Source organism: Lagopus leucura, unplaced genomic scaffold, assembly GCF_019238085.1.
Source record: "Lagopus leucura isolate 7727_CA_CO unplaced genomic scaffold, USGS_WTPT01 27-62_obj-0_obj, whole genome shotgun sequence".
NCBI classification, from domain to species: Eukaryota; Metazoa; Chordata; class Aves; order Galliformes; family Phasianidae; genus Lagopus; species Lagopus leucura.
In genome coordinates this window covers 40,348-58,259 of record NW_024967527.1, presented here as the reverse complement: position 1 = coordinate 58,259, position 17,912 = coordinate 40,348, and the positions used below count along the sequence as shown (strand labels likewise).

General features: G+C 57.4%; 4 protein-coding genes across 4 annotated transcripts in view; 3 read left to right on the top strand and 1 right to left on the bottom strand.

Moving 5' to 3' along the window:
* The window catches only part of TMEM8B (transmembrane protein 8B), a 7,671-nt gene extending 908 nt beyond the window's left edge, over positions 1–6,763 (top strand). Inside the window, exons 2-13 of the mRNA XM_042893890.1 lie at positions 1,128–1,317; positions 1,826–2,033; positions 2,252–2,385; positions 2,465–2,724; positions 3,106–3,461; positions 3,680–3,776; positions 3,911–4,034; positions 4,290–4,432; positions 4,516–4,694; positions 5,064–5,210; positions 5,291–5,407; positions 5,547–6,763. Of these exons, the coding sequence (XP_042749824.1) occupies positions 1,128–1,317; positions 1,826–2,033; positions 2,252–2,385; positions 2,465–2,724; positions 3,106–3,461; positions 3,680–3,776; positions 3,911–4,034; positions 4,290–4,432; positions 4,516–4,694; positions 5,064–5,210; positions 5,291–5,407; positions 5,547–5,882 (2,291 nt within the window). The 3' untranslated portion in view covers positions 5,883–6,763. The remainder of the gene's footprint in view (positions 1–1,127; positions 1,318–1,825; positions 2,034–2,251; positions 2,386–2,464; positions 2,725–3,105; positions 3,462–3,679; positions 3,777–3,910; positions 4,035–4,289; positions 4,433–4,515; positions 4,695–5,063; positions 5,211–5,290; positions 5,408–5,546) is intronic.
* A 4,415-nt stretch (positions 6,764–11,178) lies between these two features.
* On the bottom strand, positions 11,179–14,033 carry LOC122193170. The gene is given in 9 exon segments (XM_042893891.1): positions 11,179–11,607; positions 11,680–11,814; positions 11,943–11,987; positions 12,073–12,108; positions 12,179–12,229; positions 13,161–13,220; positions 13,289–13,363; positions 13,435–13,801; positions 13,803–14,033. Coding segments are annotated over 9 exon segments (1,329 nt in total). The 3' UTR covers positions 11,179–11,278.
* A 574-nt stretch (positions 14,034–14,607) lies between these two features.
* LOC122193160 (killer cell lectin-like receptor subfamily G member 1) lies at positions 14,608–16,520 on the top strand. The gene is made up of 6 exons (XM_042893881.1): positions 14,608–14,694; positions 15,037–15,147; positions 15,559–15,636; positions 15,740–15,888; positions 16,059–16,162; positions 16,285–16,520. The coding sequence occupies exons 1-6, from the start codon at positions 14,646–14,648 to the stop codon at positions 16,478–16,480; spliced, it is 687 nt and encodes a 228-aa protein (XP_042749815.1). The 5' UTR covers positions 14,608–14,645; the 3' UTR covers positions 16,481–16,520.
* Positions 16,521–17,264: 744 nt separating this feature from the next.
* LOC122193174 (B-cell differentiation antigen CD72-like) overlaps positions 17,265–17,912 on the top strand; it is a 2,081-nt gene continuing 1,433 nt past the window's right edge. Inside the window, exons 1-3 of the mRNA XM_042893897.1 lie at positions 17,265–17,349; positions 17,427–17,519; positions 17,622–17,711. Coding sequence (XP_042749831.1) covers positions 17,265–17,349; positions 17,427–17,519; positions 17,622–17,711 — 268 coding nt within the window. The remainder of the gene's footprint in view (positions 17,350–17,426; positions 17,520–17,621; positions 17,712–17,912) is intronic.

Below are 17,912 nucleotides of genomic sequence, written 5' to 3'. Positions count from 1 at the left end.
TTTCCTTCGTAGATAGGAAATTCTGTTCCATCCTCCAGCTTTCCTGCCTGCACTCTGGCACCGCCGAAGGGCTCCAGCCTGACTCTCCCTGTGCACCTGAGTGCCCCCATTTTGCCTCAGATGAGTGGGCTCGGGAAAGTACAATGGGGTCAGGAAGCTCTGCCTTCCCCCATGCCATCTTCTGGAAGCACGTTCGCTGTCTCTTTCTCTTTGAGGTCCAGTGCCGGTTCACTGACCCCAGGTGGCAGAGAGCTTTGGTCCCCTTGGAGGGGAATGGCCAGGTGGTTCATGGCAGGGAAATTGTGATTGAGTACTCTTGCACGCAGATGGAAATTTCATGCCCATCTTGTGTTGGCTGGCAACGAAGGGAGGGGGAGCTGCCTTTGTTCCAGGCAAGGGAGCAGATGCATGTCAGTGTTCAGCCTGCTGGGGCTGCACACACGCAGCACAAACACACGTGCATGCATGCGCATGCGCACATTCCTGGCCAGACACTGTAAAAAGCAGTCTTTCTTCTCAGCTGTCCCCTTCCTTGCTGGATACATCCTCCTGGCCACAACCCTGCTCCCATCTGCTCCTCTGCTAGCATTCCCTTTGTTGGCTGCTTGTAGAGACCTACATCTTATTCTTGGTGAGCAAGGCATGGATAGCTTAGGCTGGCAGTGGGGAAGCGGTGCAATAGTGGAGTGAAGTTACTGCTCCTGTCTGGAGATCAGATCTTCCTTCTTTCCAATGTACCATGGAAGTGTCTTCCTTCTCCTGCTAAAGCTCCTGAAATCCCCAGGCAGCTGGACTTTTGGACAGTGAGACCTGCCATGCAATAGCAGAAGGTGTCTTAAACATAAAGCTGTACACAGCCACACACACTCTTGTGTGGGTGTGCACGCCTTCATTTAGCTGTGCATGCAGACAGCGCCCACACATGCATATGTGCGCACATATGTGCACCATTCCTCCTCCACAAACACAGGAGAGCTTAGGAGCTGTGCAGGAAGTGCATAGCTCTATAATTCTTGGTGCTGAACAGTGCAGACTGTGCCAAGGGTAGGCACAGCTGACATCAGCCCTGGCTCAGTTGCAGCTTCTCCTGCCCCTCACACTGAGAGTCCCTTGAATCTCTTCTGCAGATGGGCTCTTCGTAACTGACTACTTCACCCGCACACCACGCAAGCTCAGTCCCTTCCGCTCCTTTGCCAGCATCGAACTCTTTCATTTCCACATCCCTGAAGACACGGTCATTGCTGTTTGGAATCTCATCACCTTCAAAGAGCAAGGTGGCACCTTTGGGGACCAATGCCCAGATCGTAGCATCACCGTGTAAGTAAGCAACTTGCCCACTTTGTTTCCTTCCCCCTGATCCTGCCTTCTGCTGCTGTCTGCCTGGATGTGCCACGCAGCCTACTTGCACCCATCTGCTTCTTGCTTGTGCACGCATGGCTACACACACATGCAGACATGCACTTGCATGCATGCATAGATCATGCATACGCAGGCACACAGGCACTGGATTCAGGTACACACATGCACAGTTATGTGTACAAACATGCACATATGCACGTAGATGCACAAACATGTTCGTACACATGCAGATGCATACACTCACTCTCCCTCCCCATAATTCATTTGTTGCAATTTTCATTCGTTTGTACAGCTCATCTATGAGCAGTTTTACTTGGACACCTGTCCTGGGAAGCTCAAGGTCTTCACCAAGATCCTAGCTTACTGATATCTTCCTCTGCTTGCAGAGACACACCCTGCTTGTAGGGTGGGCTGCCCCTGCCATGCTGCCCAACCTGGGCTCTGTTAATTGCTGTCTCTCCTGCAGGTATTTCCGCTCGGGGGCTCCTTCCGTCATTAACCCACTGCACACACACTTTCCCAGTGACACGGCTGTCCCTGGCTCCTTTGCGCTGACCCTCACCTGGACCTTGCCCAACCGCACCACAGGGGTGTTCAATATCACCAGCCCTCTTCCTGGAGACTGGTTCCTGGCTGCCCATCTGCCCAAGGATGAGGGCAAGATCTCTGTCAAGGTGAAGGACTGAGGGAACACATAAGTTGGATTGGCTAGCTGTCTTATACGGGGCACTTGGGGGGCATATGAATAATTGGCAGGGGTCGGGTCCTGGGCACCTTTGGAAAGAGGAGACCAGGGCAGACTGCCTACCCCATCACCATAGTGCTGGGCCTGTGGCTGTGGGACACTGGCTCGGTGTGGCCGGTCCCCATGCTGACTGTCCTACTGGCACAGGGCCTCTATGAGGAGTGCCAGTACCTCTTCCAGCCACAGCTCATTGTGCAGCGCCTGGTGAACATTGCCGTGCTATACCCTGGTTACATCACTGAGCAGAGCATGGCTCCCCATAACCGCTCCTGCCTCTACAAGTGAGTGTGAGAGGATCTGATAAGGAAGGGAACCCTTGGGATCCAGCCCCTGACCCGCACTGATGCAAGCATCCCGCAGGGTGTTCGTGCCCAGCTACACATCACGTGTGCTGGTGGAGGTGCTGCGATGCCGCGGGGTCGAGGGCTGCCCACTCTGGCTGCGCATGCGAGCGAAGGCCCCCCCACTGCACAACTCAACAGCACTGGACTGCCGGGAGCGTGCGCCCTGCCAGCTGGCACTGGACCTGCCTTTCTGGCAGCACTGGTACTATGTGCTGGTAGAGAGGCACCCTGGGTCTCCGGGCACCGTCTCCTTCCAGATCACTGTGCAGCTGACAGGTGAGGGACACAGGGAGGCTTGAGAGGGCACAGAGTTGAAAGGGAGATGGCAAGGGTTGCTTGTGGGATCTGGCTACAGAGTGACACCCAGCTTGCTGGTGATGCTGGGATGCACTAAGAGGTGCTGGGACACTGGGAGATGTTTGGAGATGTTGGGACATTAGGAGGAAAGTACTGGGACACTGGGAGGTGCTGGGATGCTGTGGGATACTGGTCATGTGCTGAGACATTGGAATGCTCTGGGATACCGGGAGGTGTTGGGATGCTGAGATGTGCTAGGATGCACGGATTGCCAACCTGGGCGATAGGGAGGGCGGGTGGGAGGTAAGGACAGGAGGCCGGGGGGCTGCATGGTGCCAGGGCTGATGGCTCTGCTCCCAGACTGCTCCCGCCCCAGCCTGGCCCGGCCGCCCTTCCTGCCCTCCAGCGCCTCCATGAACATGCCGCACTCCTTTGGTTCCGCGGGTGGGATGGTGCTGGGGGACAGCCCCCCTCCCACCAGCCCCAACAGCACCAAGCGCCCGCTCCCCATCTCTTCCACCATGCCTGCCACTGAGCGCTGCTGGCCCATCCGCCCCACGCTGCGCAACGAGCTCGACACCTTCTCCGTCCACTTCTACATCTTCTTTGGGCCCAACGTGTCAGTGCCACCCGACCGTCCTGCCGTCTTTGTCATCAACCTCCTGCCAGTGCTGGACAGTGGCGGGGTGCTCAACCTGGAGCTGCGGCTCAATGTGGTGAGGTGGTCAGGCCAGGAGATGGGCGTGTTGGGGTCTGGGGCAGGGGTGCCTTTGGGTCATGGCCCATGATTTAAGAGCTGTTGGGTGGTGGACCATGGGTTACAGTAGATAATGACCAGGGTGCTCAGGGTGATATATTAGGATGCTGTCAAGTGCTGTGCTGAGCAGGGGACACTCCCAGTGCTGCTTTAGGGCCATCTCCCCTCTGCCCCCAGAGCTCCCTGTGTGGTGAGAATGTGACAGTGTTTGGCTGTTTGAACCATGAGGTCCCGCTGACATCCGGTGACAACACATCGGTTACCTGTGAGACAGGTAGGTTGGGCTGTGCCTGTCCCCCTGCTGTGGCCATGGGTTTTGACCCCCATGCCCTGCCAGGGATGGCCTGGGGTGGTTGGGTGCCTGGCCTGCTCCCTGCCCAGCTCACCCGTAGCTTTCCCTGCCGGCAGAGTCCCTGGCAGGCTTCCTGCTCTCTGTCAACGCCACGGCCAGCCTGAGCCGCCTGCGCATCCCTTACCCCCAGACTGGCAGCTGGTACCTGAGCCTGCGCTCCCTCTGTGCCACAGAGCATGGGTAAGATCCCAGCATGCCTGCCATGTGTCACCACATCCCAGTGCATCCTGGCACTTTCAGTGCATCCCAAGCATCGCAGGGTATCCCAGCCTCCCTGTCCTGGCAGAGCTGGATGTCACTGCACTGTGGGCTCCTGCAGCTCTGCTCTGAAGCTCTCAGTTGGGAAGCAGCTGTTGGCTTGTGTGCATCTGAGGGCTGTGCTCATGCCCAGTGCATGCACGTTCAAGTATTTACCCTTGTTCCCCCACGGGGCAGGTTCGAGCCTTGCACCAATGTGACAGCTGAGGTCTACCTGCGTGCCTACCTCTCACCCTGCATCAACGACTGTGGCATCTATGGGCAGTGCAAGCTGCTGCGTACCAACAATTATTTGTATGCAGCCTGTGAGTGCAAAGCTGGTAAGATCTGTTCTAGGCACTCTGTCAGTCCTCCTGTCCCAGCTCTCCAATGGGTACTGGATGGAGCTTCCCCTCTCTTGCAGGATGGAATGGCTGGGGCTGCACTGACAATGCCGAGGCATTCTCCTATGGTTTCCAGCTCCTCTCCACTCTGCTGCTCTGCCTCAGCAATGTTATGTTTGTGCCTCCCGTGGCCATTGCTGTGCGCAGTCACTACCTCTTAGAAGCTGCTGTCTACATCTTCACAATGTTCTTCTCCACTGTAAGTGCAGGATGGGGATAGAATCATAGGACCGTTTGAGTTGGAAATGTCATCTTGTCCAACTCCCCTGCAATGAACAGGGACATGTACAGCTCAGTCAGGTCCTCAGAGCATGACCTTGAGATTCTCCAAGGACAGGTTATCTACCACCTCTTTGGGCAGCCCATATCTAAATCTCCCCTATGTTAGTTCAAAGTAATTTCTCCTTGTCCTATCACAACAGACCCTCCTAAGGAGTGTGTACCCCTCTTTCTTATAGCCTCCCTTTAGATACTGAAAGGGTAGCTTTTGTTGAGATACTGAAAGGATGGTGGGCAGGGAGTTGGGCAATATGGAATGACTCTCACCCCATTCCCTCTGTGGCCCCAGTTTTATCATGCCTGTGACCAGCCAGGCATCGTGGTGTTCTGCATCATGGACTATGACGTGCTGCAGTTTTGTGACTTCCTGGGTTCCCTCATGTCTGTCTGGGTCACTGTCATCGCCATGGCCCGGCTGCAGCCTGTGGTCAAGCAGGTGAGTGCGGAGAGAGTGCGTGTGGTGGGGAGGGTCCTGGAGTGGAGGTCCAGCCTGACATCTCTGTCACAACCCCACAGGTGCTGTACCTTCTGGGGGCCATGCTGCTCTCCATGGCACTACAGATGGACCGCCATGGGCTATGGAACCTGCTGGGACCCAGCCTCTTTGCCTTGGGCATCATGGCTATTGCTTGGGTAAGGACTCATTGCATCCCTTTCCTGTTGTATCAGCTGTCCTCCCCAGCTTGTCACCACGGGGTGGGGGACATGGCTTGTCACAGTGTGGTGGCAAAGGGACCATGGCCACCCCTGAGGTCCTGTTGTCTCCATGCAGACGGCTCGCTCCATCCGTCGCCGCCACTGCTACCCACCCACCTGGAAGCGCTGGGCGTTCTACCTGTGCCCAGGTGCACTGATTGCGGTGGCTGCCGTGCTGCTCTACGCCTTCGTGGAGACAGAGGAGAACTACTTCTACATTCACAGTATTTGGCACCTGCTCATCGCCGGCAGTGTGGGCTTCCTGCTGCCACCCCGCGCCAAGCCCAGCGGGCGCCTGGGGCCGCTGCCCCGCCGTAAGGGCTGTGGGTACCAGCTCTGCGTCAATGAACAGGAGGAGCTGGGGCTCGTTGATCCAGCGGTGGCCTCCATCAACAGCATTTGCACCAGCTGATGCTAGTGCACTGGGCTCAGGCAGGGATGCTGACACAGGGAACAGCAGGACTCCTCTGGGCTGGTGCACAGCTGTCCCAGTGTCACAATTACAGCCCGGTTGAACTTGTCAGCAGGCATTGCTTGCCACTCCATCTGGCTCAGGAGTGCCCCTGTCCCCACTACCTTCAGCCCCCCTGGTGACACCTTGGTGCCCTGCATGTGACTGTCCCCACCCCATACTGCTGGAGCAGTGACATCCCTGCTACTGCCACCAGCCCTGGGCAGCTGCAGGCACTGAGCCTTGCTGGGAGAGAGCAATGCATGCGCTGGGCCCCCAGATCTGCTTACAGTAACGCTGTCTCAGCCTGAGGGGAGTTGGGGGAAAGGTATTCTGGGGGGCACACAATGACAGTCAAGTCCCCAAAACCTGTGTGCCAGCCAGGGTGTCCTCATGTGCCCCTGTACAGCCTTAGGTCATGTTGGCAGTGGGGCAGAAGCTGTGCCACATGCTGGGCTGCATCCTGGGCTCCTGCCAGCTACATAAGGGGGGCAAAACCCTGACCCTGGGCACCCTGAGGGGATGGGAGGTGAGATGGAGCAGAGTGAGGGAGACCCAACTGCCCCTTCTCCCTGCTGCAGCAGATTGCTTCATTTCCCCAGGCTGCAGCCCAGGAATGGATCCTGGTTCACAGCGGGCTGGGGGTTGGTGGGTGCAGGACAGACAGGGGCAGCTCCAGGCCCACTGTTCAGGGGGCAGCAAGCAGTGCTGAGCCATGGTGCCTGTGCGAGGGCCCCGGGGTCCGGCACCCGGGAGCTCATCCTCCATCCCTGTCTCTGCCAGGCAAAATGCTCTGTCTGGTCCAGCCAGGCGGCCGGTTGGGGATTAATTTTTAATTAAAAACGTTGCTCACTTCACCAAACCCAATTGCGTCTCTTCATCTCCCAGAGAGACACAGTACTGAGCTCTTGCATCATTGCAATGCATGCAGAGTGCCAAGTGTGGTGCTTGTGCCATCCAGTGCAAGCATCTGCCTATCAAGGGGTCCTGCACACTGCACCCCAACATGGAGGCACTCAACGCTGGAGAGGCTCTGAGCACCTCACAAAGTTGCTCACAAATGAGCACCTCCCTGCTCATTTCAGGGCAGTTAGACCAGATGTCTCTTAAATATCCCTTCCAACACAAATGATCCTAAGATTCTGTGATAGATTCTATGAACTTCACAGAGAGGACTGTGTCCTGCATGGCATCTGTGCCCCATCCCACCACTGTGGGGCTGAAACAAAAACTGCTTCTTGGTGAGTTTAAGTAGGCCCTACAATAACAGGCTGCAACAAGTATGTGGTGAGATGTGTCTCAGTGGGGTTTATCCATAGGAGCTGTCCTGGAAAGCTGCAAGGAACCACTCACCAGCTCCTCTTGGATTCACTTCTCTGAATCCAGGACAGCTCAGCACTCAGTTAATTAAATCTGCAATTGCATTTTTCATCTCAAGGCCGGGCCAAGCAGCCAGGCATGCTCCTGGGGGCGGAGACTGGCAGGCATCAGTGGGGAGGATCCCAGCACTCGGTTACAGCCCAGTGCATCCCCTGGGTCCTTCTGGCTGCCTGTTAGGAGATAGATATCCCCATCCCCCTGCTTGCTTCCCAGGTACCTCCATCCCTAATGAGGATGCTGTTAGGGTAAAGACTGTGCTCTCCCTGTTCCCTGCTCAGATTTTTGGCATTCCTGTGACTCCAGTGGGAACAGCCTTCCTAGTGCTCCATTCCTGCCTCTGCCAGACACAGCAACCACATCACCATGGCAACAGTGTTCCCATAGCAACCAGGTACATCTGACATACTCATGGCAACCGGGTTCCTGAACAGCTGGTGGTGGGGAGGGATGGGAGCTCTGAACCCCACCTGCGACATGAGGACAGACACAACATCCAGAGCAGTGTGATCCTTCCTATACCTGTCCTGATGGGGGGGGCAGCAGGGGACAGAGGAAAGGCACAAAGGAGTAGCCTTGTGGCCAGCACTGCACTGTCCAGTCACTGCTCAGCATCCTGCATCCCATCCCTGCCATTGGGCCAGCATTCCCTGCTTGGAAATGAGCATCCCCGAAACCCCATAGTCCCTTCCTGGCCCTAAATCACACTGTGGGATGTTTTGCCTGCTGCCTGCCCTCCCAGTGGGGCTCAGCCTGCTGCAGCCTGCACCGTGCAACTTTAATGTGCCTGGCCTGAATCACTCAGCCCTGCAGCAGCTGTGTGAGCATAGGCAGCATCTCTCCCTGCTCACTCCTTGCCCTCATGTGCCCTGACAGCAAGATGGCAGTGGTGACCAAAATCCAGGAATTAAGCTTGTCAACCTGAGATTGACAAAAAGCTGGCATTGTTATGTATCAGCATCTCCTACTATGCATGCACAGTGCTAGCATGGAGTTCTTGCAAGGAAGTCTTTGGTGGTTATGAAGTACCATAGGGAGGTGCTACTCAGGCAGAAAGTCTTGTGTTACACAAGCCAGGTTCCATATATGGCCAGGAACTTATTTACAAAAAACTTGGCTGTTGACTGAGCTCTAATCAGCACTTAACGTGGGCCATTGGCAGCCACAAGAAGCCCCCTCTTCCCCCATCCCAGGCCATTTTTAGAGCGGTGTTCCCATCACGTGGTATCCAGACAACCTCAGTGACATTCAGCTTGGTTTCCTTGGGTGACAGCCTCTACGCGCCGATACCACAAGGGCAGTTCATAGGGACTGGGTAGGGGTTCGGCACCACAAAGCCCTAGAGCTGGAGGCAGCATGTCCCCACTGCTATGCCTGTGACCCATCACACCCGCATCCCACAGCTGATGTAAATCCTGCCGTGGGCACAGATAACACTGCAGGGGATGCGGGCAGTGCTCTCATGTGGAATCAGCCCCGCAGCAACAGAAGTCAAACTGCTGCACCATGTGCAGTCCCAGATGAATTTCCCTGAAGAAGCAAGCCTGCAGAGCAAGAAAAAAGGATGGCAGCGGAGATCGAGAACATTTTACATAGGGTGCAAAGCCACTGTTCCCTGTATGGATTGCAGATTAAAGTTTTCTCATAAAAAACCCTCTTCGCTCAAATATCACCGCTACGATTTCCTTTGAGAAAGGCAAGTGCTAAACAATGTGTTGTTGGGTATTATGAGCAGCACTCTCAGCGGAAGCTGTGTTAGAGAAATCACACTGAATCTTTCTGTGTGAGCCTAAGTGTGTCTGCACCAAGGGAAATATTGCCGTTTATTCTTACTTCATATAAAGATGTTTCATCAACTTCAGGGCGAAAACCCAAGACATTGCATTTCTTAAGAGAGCATTTGGGTTGAAGCAAAACCAACTCTTAACAAATGCAATTGAGAGATTTCTAGTCTGGTTTCCAGCACTGAGCCATGTGCTGCTCCAGTACATAAAATCTGCCAATCTCTGCCAATCCCCACTGACATGCTAACAGGAGAAAAGGGGAGAGGGGACGAGAGCACCTCAGAGCATATGGTGGGACTGAGCATAGTGCTGTCACTGTGCCTGCCCTCACATCACCATGGGATGTGCTGAAGGATGTGGCATGGAGCAGGGTCACTTGAAGACACAGATGTCACTGCATCACCATGCACAGCACCACAACCTTCAGCCCCACATAGAATGCTGCTCCAGGAGTCAGCAAATCTCCTGCCAGCACCATGCTGGAACCCAGACCAGCCTGTGGGAATTTCTGTTCTTATTAGCTGATGACAGCACTGCAGGCTCCCTGCAGGGCTCAGCAGACCAGAATGAGGTCCCAGAGCATGGCAGCCACGTGCCAGTACCCCAGCAGCTGGGGGCACGTCCTGGCCCAGAGGCAATGCTGTTGCAGTTGGTGCATGAAAGGTAGATGGAACAATTGGCAGCTCTCCCCGCTGCTGCAGGGTGGAGTGGCTTCCAGCTGTAAGCATGACCTGTCTTTTGTGGAAGAAAAGTGATTAAGGATGGGCTGAGCTTTCAGAACTCTGGCTCTGGGTGCCCATCTCACCTCTCCGTGCCCTTCTTACCCCATCCCATCTTCCCAAAACGTCCCATTGCCTGCAGCCCACGGTGTCCAGGCAAACGAACAGGGTGAGGTCTGCAGTGCAGGATCTCGTGCAGCAGGTACGGGACGAATTAGGCGAGGTGGGGCTTTGGGCACGAAAATAACACTCCTGGCCCGCTCCTTGTATCCCAATTAGGGTGCCGGGTGGGGGGGGGCTCCCTCGCTGGGGGAATCCCCCTCCTGTGACGTCTTCAGAAATCCAGCCCCGCGCGCATCCAGCAGCCTGATTGGCTGCACCGAATTGGCTCCGCCCCCTCTGCGAGTGAGGCGGACCCCGGCGTGACCACGCCCCCTTTATTCCTTCCTGATCTCCTATTGGCTGGTGAGCCGTCGCTCCGGCCCTGCGCACCCCGGGACATTCGCCTGCTGCCGCCCAGTGCTGCTCGGTGCTGCGCTCCGCTGGATCACTGCAGCATCCCACGGCAGTCCAGTGCAACCTCACTGCACCCAATGCGACCTCACTGCACCGTGCTGAACCCCAGTGCAACCTCATCGTGCCCCAACACTGCAGCCTCTTTGCAACCTGCTACATCCTCTGCACTTCCTATCTGCAGCCCCACTGCATCTCGAGCCTTCTGCACCCCCACAACACCCCTCTAAGCCCTAGGCTTAGTGTTAGGATTACAGTTAGGGTAGCGCTGCATTGCACTGCATTGCATGTCATTGCAATCCACTGTATTGCATTTGGGTTAGGGTTAGGATTGAGCTTTGTTTCATTGTGTTGCATTGCACCGCATTGCATTGCTTTGGATTTTTTTTGCATTTCATTTAAGTTCATTAGACTACACTGCATTTCACTGCATTCTCACTGCCCCCAGCCTCCCACCACCCACACATCACATGTCATCTCCTGCCAGGGAGATGTCCCTTCTCCGTGCCGGGTGAGCCTGTGTGCCTCTGTGCCCTGGGGTGGTGGCTGCAGCCTGTTGGAAACAGAGACCAGAGCACAGAGCAGGGCTTGAGAGTGTCCCCATCGGGGGTGGCAGTGTCACGGAACCACTGCATGTGACGCAGGGAAGAGTGCCACTAGAGGTGATGGACTTCCCCAGCACGGCTCGCCCCCGCTGGGTTGGGAGCCAGGTGTTGGAGAGGTGACAGTGGCACCATCCAAGTTCCACCCATGGGTGCACATCGGCCCAGGGGAGTTTCTGGGAGGCTTTAAATAGAGCAGTTCCCCTTCCGCTCAACTCGAAACCTTGAGTATGGGGGGAAATAATTGGTCAATTGGCACTGCTGATACAAAAGCTATTTTTAATGTTACTAAAATCTGTGTCTTCTATAAACATCTAAAATCCCCAGAGCTCCTGTTATAAAGATTTGTGCCACAAGCACACTCACGGCAGGGTGCAGCCAGAGCCAGGAGATGCCCGGCACTCCTCTTTGGGACCTGGGGAAGCACAAGGCAGCCCAGAGAGCAGTGGCACTGGGGGGCTGCCCCCAAAAAGGGGAATGTGCGGAGCACCATGGCCGGTTGGGGCTTGTGGACGGAGCAGCAGCTGGTGCAAGGTCTCACCCACCTGCACCAGGCTGTGTGAGAGGAGGTGGAGGTGGGAGACGGTGTCGCTGGCGAGGCTCTCCAGCAGCGCCTGCTGCTGTCGCGACGTCTGCAGAATCTGCACCAGCAGCTGCTGCACACTCTGCAGCAGGCCGGCCACGCCACAGCCTGCAGTGGGAAGGGGGTCAGGGGCAGTCCAGCCTCACTGTGCATCCACAGGGGTCTGCGGGCATGACCTACCTTGCAGGCTGGCGTCCGACACATCCTCACTGGCTGCTGTCTGCTCGCAGGGTCTGGGAGAGCCGGGGGCTGCAGTGGGCATTGACAGCACGATGTTCCCTTCTCCCATCCCTAGGGATGTCTCAATGGGGAAACCTGCACCAGAGTTTGGCATGGGGGTCGCAGTGGGACTGTGTGGCCACTGAGTCCCCTGCTCAGCCCCAGCTGCCAGGGCTCAGACCCCTGCTCCAGCTTAGCACATAGTAGAGGGCACAAGTTCTTACCTGCCTTCTGCTCAGCACTTTCCTGCTTCAGGACAGTCTGGCTGCCTGCAGGGAGCAGATGCAAAGTGTCACCAAGGACTGTTTCTCCCTCCAGGATGCCTGAGCTCGGTGGCCAGGGGACGGTACTCACCCAGGATGGGAAGGAGAGGGATGCAGTGAGTGGTGTCTGCAATAAGAACTGCATCAGAGTCTGCTGGCAGGGTCGAGAGAGGGAACCAGGGCAGGGGAAGCCTTACGTGGGACAGATGTGGGGTCAGGCACTGCTCCAGCGATATGCTCCCCGCAGGCTGCAGAGAGAGAGCAGAGAGGAGACACAGGGTCTGTTGGGACCTGCTGGAAACAGCACCAGCCTGGGATCTGCCCTGCTGCACGGCCAGCCCGGCGTGCCCTAGCCACAGCTCCCCATCACCCTGTGGGGCCTCAAAGTGTCTCATGAGCTAGAAACAAAAGCAGGAGTCACTCACCCACCACTGCAATGCAGCCACCTCTGGGCTAGAAGGCAGCAACCGCGCAGCGGTGCACAGCCATGCTACGCAACAGATTAGGACTGGAAGTGAAGGAGAATCCCACATCCACTTGAAACTGCAGGGGGAATTTAGGGAGACAATGTAATTACCCAGTGCGGATGTTGGCTGGGTGCAGGGGTTCACTCCCCCCTGTTATTGGGGGCCTGGGGACAAAGCAGGCTGGGGCTCCTGTTTGGAGGAAGCTGTTTCACCCCGATGACTGCTGGCTCAGGGAACAGCAACTGCTGCTTCCACCTGCCCACACAAACCAGGCATGCAGCCTGCATCACCTCAGTGCCAATCCCTGTGAGCACCCTTCAGGCTGCATGCAGGTGGAGATGCTCCCAGCTCTGGCCCTCGCCCTCAGTCCTATATTCTCTGAAGTTCTGCATTTTTCCTGCAGCTAAAGGCAGGGGCTGCACATTCTGCAGTGCTGTACAGCTGCAAGAGCCTCCTGGGCTGCAGCAGGACCTCATCCCTGCCAGCTGCATGAGTAGCCACCAGTCCCAAGGCTGGGTCAGGGCTGGGGAACTCCTTGTGCCCCACATCCTCATGCTCTGGGGCCGTTCCCAAAACCTCTATCCATGCACATCCCTACCGACAAGTCCATCCTGGGAGCACCCCTAAGACCCCTCTTCCCATCATGCTGGCGCGGGCATGGGCTGGAGCCGTGGCCGTGCAGCCCGGTGTGATGGGGCAGAGTGGTACTTACAGCTCTCCGGCTCATCCTTCACATGCCACAGCAGCGGAGACAGCAGCATGCCCTGGGAATCTGCAGAGAGGAGCTTCAGCAAACAGGAATTGAGGGTTCCCACAGCCCAATAGCCCCACTCTAGGTACCTGGTGGCACTGGTGAGGATGGAGAGCAGGTGGCAGGGACCGATCTGCGCCTCCTGGGAGGCAGCTTCCCCAGGTCTGGAAGAAGAGAAAAAGCTCTAGCTCTACCCTGGCTGTGCACCCACCCTTCCCACAGCCCCGGCACCCACCCAGCAGACGCCGCTCGCGGAAAACCGGTCGACCGGCAGCCTTCCAGATGCTCTTCATGGCTCGGTAGTGCGGAGGCAGACGGGGGGAGTGGAGTCCGGCTCTGCGTCGCGTCTCCCGCTCCGAGTGGAAAGCTTGCTTAAGTGCCTTCCACTTGGAGCGGCACTGGGCCACGCTACGGCTGTAGCCGGCCGCCGCCAGCCCGCGGGAGATCTGCTGCCACAGAGCCTCGTTGGGCCGAGAGGTGGAGGCCATCAGTAGGGCGGCCTCCCCCGAGCCCCCCACCAGCGCCAGCAGGCTGCCGACCTCCGCCTGCGTCCAGGCTCGCCCCCGGGGCATAGCGCGGGGGGAGGCCCCGGTCAGCGGGGGGCTGCACCGGGAGCCACGCTGGGGATGGGACCCACCGGGGACCACGCACCGAGGATGGCGGCGGGAGCCGCACCGGGAGCCGCACCTGGGTCCACCGGGAGCCACACTGGGAATTGCACCGGGAGCTGCCGGGAGACGCCGGGAGCAGCAAGGAGCATGTGCAGCCCCTGGAGGAGCCGCTGGGAAACGTAGTCCTGGCGCGGCGGGGCGTGCGCGTCCCTCTAGCATCCATCCCCCACTGATCTCCGCGCCGGCAGGGATCGGGGCTCCGGGGAGGAACTGGCAGAACCCTAATTCTAACCCTCACCCTAACCGTCAAACAGTAGCCCCAGCAGCTTCATCCAGCCCCGACCGCGCTGGATAGCTCAGCCCCAGGGCACCGCGGGGATGCCCGTCGGGGCAGCCCTCAAGATGAGGGGGAGGGGAAGGAGCACCCCATCCCCCGGCTTTCCAGGGCTGAGACGCAGCTGCAGCCCCATGCAAAAGAGGTGGCAGAAACCATCTCTGCACACGCCCCCATCACCCTGCTCCTCGGGAGAGAGCCTCGTGTCCTGCTCTCAGAGGTTCTGAGAGGGTTCTCTGCTTCCCAGAGCAGGCAGAGCAGCCTTGAGAGTATTTCACACCTCCAGCCCTCTCAGTCGGCGCTGCGGGTGCGGGGTTCCTTTGTCCCACGGTGCCAGCCTGCACCCCCTGGGGCTGTCACCCAGCTGGTGTCTCCGGGGACTTCACCAGGAAGTGACACTTTCCATTTCGTGTCACACTCGGCTGCCACAGAGGGAGGCTGGGGAAAGGGGTTGCTGCTCCCCCCCATAGCTGTGGGGCGCACAGCGAGAGAGAGGGAAGGATGGAAGGGGATGTCATGTATGCTGAGCTGCGCCTGCCCCCTGCACCAGGTAAGGGCACACTGCTCTCCATCCTTCCTGCCAGAAGCACCCCCACCCTTCCCTACTGCTCTCCTCTCCTGCAGATCCTCTTGCCCCATTCCCACACTGCGAACAGCCTGCTGGTGGAGCCGGGGGGCTGCACGCTGCTGCAGCCTGCTGCGTGGCACAGTGCACGTAGGCACCTGCTCTGCTGCCTTCCCTGTGCCATGTTTTCATTTCATGTCAACATTCTGTCATCTTTTGGGGACAGAGCATGAGGGAGGCCCCTGCCTGCAGTGACCAGATATTAGGGTGTGATGGGGGGATTCCCCATTGTTGTCACTCAGCCCCAAATGGCATTCCCTCTTTTAGCCCCTGTGCAGACGGCGCGGATGTCCTGGCACTGGACAGCCGTCGGCCTTGGAGCCCTGTCCCTGCTGCTCCTACTGGCACAGATCATCCTCGTTGGATTGAGCTTCCACTGTGAGTGCCTCTGTGTCCCCCTCTCTGCCCAGGGGCTTGGAGTCGTGGTTGGTACCACGGTTCTGTGTGCACCTCCTGCTTGCTCTGTGTGTCTTCCTGCATGGGACAGAGGGAACTGCAGGTCTGTGGGCTTTGGGGCAAAAAGTAAAAATGAAGGTAAACCATCTTCATTTGCTGGAGAGAAAGGCAGGAGGGTATGGGACAATGTGGGCTTAGGGATGACACCAGGACATCTTGCTCTGTCACCTGGTGGTGGTGTGAAGACAGGATGAGATGCTGAAACCAAAAGGCAGAAACACTTTCTCCAAAAGCCAGCTGTGTGACCCGTTTCCAGCTCCAGCAATGTTGACTAGCTTGGAAGGCATGTCAACAAAAATTGGAGATGCTACTGTGCTCTCTCCTCTTTTGCAGATTTAGCCCGACAGGCGAGCTGCTGCCATGGTCCCCAGTGCATGGAGAACCTCAACTCTGGGCTACAGGCTTTGCAAGGTAGGAGAAAGGCGAGTTTGCGGTCCTCTCTGCAGGGTTGGTGGCACCCTGTCTGTCTTCTGGCACTTCAGTGCCACCCACCACAGGCTGTGTTTGTACACAGGGAGCTGCCAGTTCTGCCCAGTTGGCTGGCTGTGGCATGCAGGGCACTGCTATTACTTCTCCTCGGCCAAAAGGAGCTGGGAGCAGAGCAAGGAGGACTGCTGCTCTAGGGGAGCACAGCTGGCCATCATCCAAGCCAACAGCACACTGGTGAGTACCCGGTTGGCTGCTCCAACCTCACCATGGTCATTGGATGGCATCAGTGTCTCCCAGTGATCTTCCAGTGCCTAAAATCCAGCTGGGATCTGGATGCTGTGCCAGAGCCAAGTGGCTGCAGCCGGGTGTCCCTGAGGAACTCATGCCTATCTCCTCCTGTGCAGGCTTTCCTGACACACGTGTCCCATATGGATGTCTTCCATGTGGGCCTGAAGTGGAGCCTTTCTGGGTTTGAATGGAAATGGCTGGATGGCACTGTGCTGAAGAGGTGAGTGCTGCAAGAGGTTGGAGAGGTAATGGGGGGACAGCCAGCCTGCAGGCAGGGATGTGCTCCCTGGCTCAGCCCCCTGCCTCTCATTCTTCCTATCTCTTCCCACTCCCTCAAAACAGGCTCTTCCGAATCCAACGCTCCACCAGCTCCTTCCTGGCCTGTGGCAGAGTGTCGGGATCAGGGCTGTCTGGTGGTGACTGTAGGGAAGCCCATGGCTGGGTATGCGAGAAAAGTGCAGTCAACCTGCAGTGGCTGCAGTCCTCACCACCTGCTTTCCTCTGGGGAAACACCACCTATACTTGTGCAGGGCCCTGATGACCATGGGGACAGCCAGTGCCCAGCACCCACCCCTGCCTGCCACGTAGCCAGGGCACTGACTCTGTATTCACAGCTGTTCATCCCTCTCCTTTGTTTATTGCACGTTGCTAATAAACTTTGACACTCACACTCTGGATGGCGTTGGGGTTTAGGGTTGGGATTCAGAGCTAGCATGGGTCCAAATGTCCCCATGCCTGGTGGGAGGTGGAACAGGTCCTGTGTGGACTGGGGCAGATGCTCTTATGTCCATCCTCCCCATGTGGGAGCTGACAAGCAGCTCAGCAAGGGCATTCCTGGGTGCTCCCCACGCTGGCTGCTACCCGAACATGGAACTGGTGATGCAATGGGGAAGAGAACATGGGGGAAAGCAAGGTCCCTCTGTGGCCAAGGCTATGGGGCTCCTGGTGCCGCACAATGGTGGTGTGGTTTAACTCCACAGGCAACTCAGCAACTCACAATGCTTTGCTCACTCCCACCCTCCAGAGGGAAAACAGTCTGACCTCCCTTCCAGTCTGAGCCATTCTCTTTTCTATGATTCTATGATGTGATGCTGAACAAGGCAGAGAGTGCTGTGCAGGAACAGAGCAGTGCTTTTGCCCTCCGCACAGGATCAGCATTGGAAAGGAAACCACATTTTCAAATCAGTCAATTACTTCTGCTTTCCTGTAAATCAAGAACTTTCCCCACCCTACACATGATCATAAGTTACCATCTGACTGAAGTGAGTAGAAGTCAAAGTTGCTGGCCTGTTCCTGTCTGGGGCAGAGCCACCAGCAGCCCCATGGCCCAGAGCGTGCTCTACGCCGACCTGAGATTCGCCAAGGGGCCAGGGGGCCACGGCACAACCAGCCAGGTGCTGGAGGCAGGTAAGAGTCATGGGGACCTCACACCTCTCCACATGGCCAGCATCATCACCCATCGCTGCCCGCCCTTCCTCCCACAGCCAGCATGGACGACACAGACAGCCCCTATGAGAACGTTGTTCCGGGATCAGCACCTGTGGGGACAGCAGGGGAAGGGACCCAGCACAGCCCAGGCAAGTGTCCGGAGGGGGACAGGGATGGGGATGGGGATGGGGACAGGGGCCCCACTGCCCCCAGCAGCATGGGTGACTCGTGGCTGCTGGTATGTCTTGCAGGGCACTGGTCCCGGCGGTGCTGTGTCCCTGCGGGGCTTCTGGCAGTCAGCCTGCTGCTGTTGGTGGCCCTGGTGACCCTGGGGACCTGCTGTGAGTGTGGACGGCATGGCTGGGGAGGGAGTGGTGAGGCAGGATGGGGGCCAGAAGGAGCTCAGGGCTGGGGTGGTGCAGCTTCTCACTGGGCTGCCCCATGCTGCCTGCACTGCATGTGCTGCCTGCACCTTGCAGTACTGCCTGCACTGGGAGTGCTGCCTGCATCTTCCAGTACTGCCTGCATCTTCCAGTACTGCC